General features: G+C 47.9%; 1 protein-coding gene across 1 annotated transcript; it reads right to left on the bottom strand.

Moving 5' to 3' along the window:
• Positions 1 to 388: 388 nt before the first annotated feature.
• On the bottom strand, positions 389 to 4,261 carry LOC139829801 (epoxide hydrolase 1-like). The gene is made up of 4 exons (XM_051368242.2): positions 3,865 to 4,261; positions 3,567 to 3,749; positions 1,330 to 1,571; positions 389 to 882 (listed from the first exon to the last, which is right to left on the bottom strand). Exons 1-4 carry the CDS (start codon positions 4,159 to 4,161, stop codon positions 636 to 638), a joined length of 969 nt encoding a protein of 322 aa, XP_051224202.1. The 5' UTR covers positions 4,162 to 4,261; the 3' UTR covers positions 389 to 635.
• Between the last annotated feature and the right edge of the window lie 948 nt (positions 4,262 to 5,209).

Here is a 5,209-nt window from a genome sequence, read left to right as displayed (position 1 = left end):
GTGCCACTGTGCCCCCACCACCCCCGACCGAACCACTGACCTGCTCGCTCGCGGCTGGCGCGCTGCCACGACGCCTCGCCCCGTTAAAGCTCCTCCTCCGCCGGTCTATTGCCACCCTGGCCATCCCTCTAAGCCCCACCACCTTCTTCACCGGCGTCGGCACCTGCACCCTAAGATGCATCCTCGCTATCGCCGTCTCCAGGTCTGGCTCGGCGGACGTTCCCCCGCGCCCTCCCTCCTCCCGCTTGGTGTGTGCAAGGTAGAAGACAACCGCACGAATCTTGGCGCGATTCAACGGCAGCAGACTCTAAGGTAAAACTCAGTTTACTAAGAATTCGCAAAACCAATAAGAAAAACACAAGCCATATTTACGGTGAATATCAGAAAATGTCTCTAAAAATCATATTAGTGCAGGCATTATTAGAAAGTGTCACTAAAAATCAATATTTTACAGGTGCCTTTGAATATATTTTTCCTGCTAGGAAATTGCCCCCAAAAATCAAACGTTAGTAGTGCGTGTCTTGAGAAGACGAGTAAAAGAGCTAGAGTTTATCCATAAGTATAACTGTTTCATAATCGATAGCAACATCATCCCTTCTACTTAAATTAGGATGCCCGCGACCGTGCTTATATCATCAGAACTTGCTAAAGAACTCGCAAATGTGTTCTGAAACCTCAGCAGGCTTCTCTTGGTTCAGGAAGTGCCCCACTCCCTCCAAGATAACCACATCCTCCAGATTCGGCACGTTCGCCTTGAAGCCGCCCTTGTGGATGTAGTCTTTCACCCCTGGTGTGTTGTATAAGGCGTCGAGGTCCCCAACGATGAACTTGGTCGCTACTTTTATTGGGGCTCCAGTCCATGGTGCAGAAAGCTCCCAGTTCCTGCATTAACACAAAAGAAGTTAAGTGCTATCTCGTCAATGCCTGCATTTACTCTGGCTAATGCCTACAACCATGAACTTTGGAACTGAAATTGGCACAAACGGCTATTTCGGCAGATTATCAACTTAAGTTGCTGGAAAGAGCTATTTCGGCATATTATCCACTAGGTTCCTTTCTTTATAGGTTACCGTTAGCATTTAGGATTTTAGGAAGTAACTAATTCATTTTTTTTGCAGGTAACTCCTTCGTCTGATGTGAATCTAAATCATACAAACATCAGTGACCAGTTTAAATGATCATTCCATTGAAAATAAATAGTTTTCCTGCAAATCCTAAGAAAAACAACTTTCCTATAAATCCTAAAGAATTAACTTTCCTGACTAACGCCAATAAATAAAGCGGTATATTGTAAAATCAAGAGAGCGAGAATGAGCATCAACAACATACAAGTCCATACATCTGTAGAAGTTTAGCCCTCCTGTAAACCCTGTCTTCTCAAATTTGTCAGTGTAGTAGGAAATATCTTCTTCAGACAACCACGCAGGGAGAGTGCCATCCGAATCAAGCGACTCAAAGAAGGTCCTGCCCTTGGATAGAATAATAGGATCTGGTTTGCGCATTCCAAAGATCGTCTTGAACTTATGCCTATGGTCGTATAGAGCAAATTCAGCTTCAGCAATTCCAGGGTCCTGCATGCATAATTTGGTAATTAGTATGTGCAACTGTATCTGACAAACCAAATCTGAAGCGATGTTGGTGTAGAAGAAAACTGTATCCAAGAAAAAAAATTAAACGGTAATATCTGATTCCGCATTAGGAGATACTTTTTAACCTGAATCCGCAGATAAGAATGGTTCAGCTTATATACTCGAAAGGGAAGAGCCACGTGATTACATGATAGAATATTACATTCTCAGACGAAATTTATTTAAGGTTTTAAGGCTAACTGTACTCCCTGTCATACAACAGATTGTTAGCTTTTATAGCTCTGCAGAGAGATGCTATTGTGTTCAAGTTTACTGATATTTTTGGTGCTCGTTACCGAGATATTTACCTGATACTCAGGGATAATAGCACGATTTATGTGCATTGCTATGGATTAAAATAAATTAAAGCAAAACTAATTCATATACATCTGCTCACATCTAATTCGTTTGTCATATAAAAAAATTTAATGTGGCCTGAAAGTGATTGGACCACCGTCATGGCATCAATATTTCAAATCTTTATAAGAATGAAGATAAAGATCTGTGTAGTTGTGCAGTGAATAAAGCTTCAATGGAAAACATGGTGTCCTTCAAGAAACAATAACGTGATAAGTTAAACTTCGGGTTTCGACAAAAGGACAATACTAAGTATCCGAGCTCCATTTAACCAAGAGCTCAAGTTCCTTACTTAAAATTTTGGTACTTAAGTTACCAAGGCTTTTACCCTGGTAAAGACATCTGTAGTTGTGCAGTAAATACCGCTTCAACAAAAAAAACTTGGCATTTTTCAGGAAACAATGCTCTTACTATATGATCGTTAATTTCTGGCTTAAAAATCAACAATGCTAAGTATACGAGTTCCATTAAACCAATAACTCCATTTCTCACTGAAAATATCATTCAAGCTCCAATTAAGTAATACTAATTTTTTGTTTATTAGCCATTTACTCTATCTGGAATCCCAAAGCCAACGACTGACACTATAAATTAGTTGTTTCCCAAAAAACTAGTTTAGTCCTCTCAACTGCCGCAGATCAAGCCTCTTGTCAAGCATCAATAACAGCCCGCAAGGAACAAAAGCAACATGCAAAACAATCAGCTAACATAATAAAATTATTATATTCCTACAACTAGTATGTTACCTGAAGTGAACCGACCACCGTCACGGCGTTAACGATCGAAGAAAAATTAAGAGCGAAGATAAAGATCTTTCTGGTTGTGCAGCGAATAAAGCTTCAATGTTAAACATGGTGTCTCTAAAGAAACAATATCTTGATAATTCGATAACTTAAATTTTGGGCTTCGACAAAAGGACAATGCTAAGTATCTGATCTCCATTCAACCAAGAGCTCTAGTTCAAGTTACCAAGGTTTTACCCAGATAAAGACCATCTGTGTAGGTGTGCAACAAAAAAAACTTCGACAAAAGACATGGCATGTTTCAAGAAACAATGCTTTTACTAGGATCCTTACACACTCTGTATCTCATAAAGGCGACAGCGAAAAGTCTTCGGATTCAAAAACGATAATGATAAGTATCCGATTTCCATTGAACCAATAACTCAATTTCTTACTGAAAAACAGTATTCAACCTCCAATCAAATAATACTTTTTATTGTTTATTAGCCATTTCTCCGGTGTGCTATTTGGACGAGTTCGAAAGTCAATGGCTTACAGTATCAATAAGCTGCTTATGAATAATCTAGTTTCCTACTGGCAACGACCACAAACCCTATCCCTTCTGAAGCATCAAGAACAGCCCGCAAGGAGCAAATATCAGAGAAGTTAAGCACCATGCAAACAATTGCCTAACATAATGAAATTATTATGCCTACAACTGCCAATCGATTCGACTGTACGCAGAGAACAATAAAACAAACCATTGCACAATAATGTCGACAGGACAGAGGAACAGAACTCATTATACCACTAATTTTGTCTGCCACAATCTGAACCAGGAAGGATGAAGGGGTTTCACCTGGAAGCGGCACATGTAGTGGTCTTCCCCGCAAAAGGCCCTGATGGCCTGGAGTGTAGTCCCTTCGGACCGACGTGGGTGGTACACCACGCTGAGGTTGACGAGCGCCCGCACCAGGTCTGGCCGGAGCAGGCAGAGCTGCCACGCCACGTTGGCGCCCCAGTCGTGCCCCGCCACGAACACCTGCCGCGCGAGGCCGGGGATCAAACGAACAAGAGAGGTCAGCTAACTTAGCAAGGAGCATGGCCTGTGCGAGGAGATCTGGGAATGGAATGCCTAACGGGTACGACGGTCAAACCTGGGGCTGCCCGAGGTCGGCGATGAGGGCGACGAGGTCGCCGACGAGGTGGAAGGTGGTGTAGGAGTCCTTGGCGGGCGGGACGTCGGAGTCGCCGTAGCCGCGCAGGTCGGGCGCGACGGCGCGGAAGCCCCGGGACGCCAGGGCGGCCATCTGGTGGCGCCAGCCGTACCAGAGGTCCGGGAAGCCGTGAACGAGCAGCACCGCCGGGCCGTCATCGGGCCCTGTCTCTGCCACGTGCAGCCGCACCCCGCGCGCCACCTCCACCGTCCGGTGCCGCACGCCCTCCGGCTCCATCGCTGCCGCTGCTGCTCGCGCTGCTTCGGGTCTGTCGCCGGTCGCTGGCTGTCAAGCGGCGTGGCGACACGGGGGATAATTTCGTGATTTGTGGGGCCGGCCGTTGGGGGTTTGGCAGCTTGCCCAAATTCCCCGGACGTTGACTTGATTGCACCGGTGCCGCTTAGAGCATCTAGCAGAACCCCCCGTAAAAACTCGAACTGAAAAACAATAGTTCAGTTCACCGAACTCGTATTTACGGGTTGGAAAACTACTGGCGCAGAATAGAGCCCTATTCAAAACCGTAAAACAGCAAAAGGCCCACGTGTCAGCATTTTTCTTTTTCTTTTTCTTTTCTTTTTTTTCTTTTTTTCATTCTTCTTCCTCCCGAAGGCACTAACCCGCAGCGCCTGCAGCAGCCCCGCCGCGCCGGCCCTCCCCGCCGTGCGCGCTGGCCTCCTCGCCCACGCGCCGCCGCCTCGCTTCGCCACGCGCCGGCGTCGGCCCGTCCGCGCTCGCCGGCCTCGTCGCCCCGCCAGTGTCGTGGCCCCGCCTCGCCATGCGAGGCCGCGCGCCGGACCTGTCCCGCGCCGCCACGCTCCGGTCCCGCCCACTGCTCGCCGCCACGCTCGGTCCGCCGCGCGCTGCACAGGCTCCGCTCGCTGCGCGCGGCCTTTGCTCGCTTGGCGGGCTCCACGCCGCGCCGCCCGAGCTCGCCTGGCCCCATCCCGGGCCACCCTGCGCCAGCACGAGCTCGCCCCACCCTTGCCGCCCCATGCCGCTGCGAGCTCGCCGCCCACAAGCTCGCTCCGCTCCACGCCGGCGACGAATTTGACTAGATTCCGGCGACTCTACCGGCGGAAGCAGTTGGTCCCATCTGAAATTTCAGCGCGCCACGAATAGAGTTCGGGTGTTCAGTTCACCCTTTCAGCCCCTACAAATACAGGTCGAGTTGGGTTTCGGTCTCGGCCTGAAAACTTTTTTCGGTTTTGGCCCGTTTACGGTGACTGATCTACGCCATTTTTCAGCCCGAACCCGTAAACTGGCGGTTATTTTTCGGTTTTGGCCC

The sequence above is a fragment of the Lolium perenne genome, chromosome 3 (genome assembly GCF_019359855.2).
Source record: "Lolium perenne isolate Kyuss_39 chromosome 3, Kyuss_2.0, whole genome shotgun sequence".
Taxonomy (NCBI): domain Eukaryota; kingdom Viridiplantae; phylum Streptophyta; class Magnoliopsida; order Poales; family Poaceae; genus Lolium; species Lolium perenne.
The sequence above is the reverse complement of the archived record's forward strand: the minus strand, read 5'-3'. Positions and strand labels throughout refer to the sequence as shown.

What these genes read in the sequence shown, in the direction of transcription:
- LOC139829801 (XM_051368242.2), bottom strand. Translation starts at nt 4,161, where the DNA reads ATGGAGCCGGAGGGCGTGCGGCACCGGACGGTGGAGGTGGCGCGCGGG. An exon ending in CCGACCTCGGGCAGCCCCAG is followed by an intron (nt 3,750 to 3,864) that starts GTTTGACCGTCG and finishes CTCGCGCGGCAG; the next exon opens with GTGTTCGTGGCGGGGCACGA. An exon ending in TTCTACAGATGTATGGACTT is followed by an intron (nt 883 to 1,329) that starts GTATGTTGTTGA and finishes GTGTTAATGCAG; the next exon opens with GAACTGGGAGCTTTCTGCAC.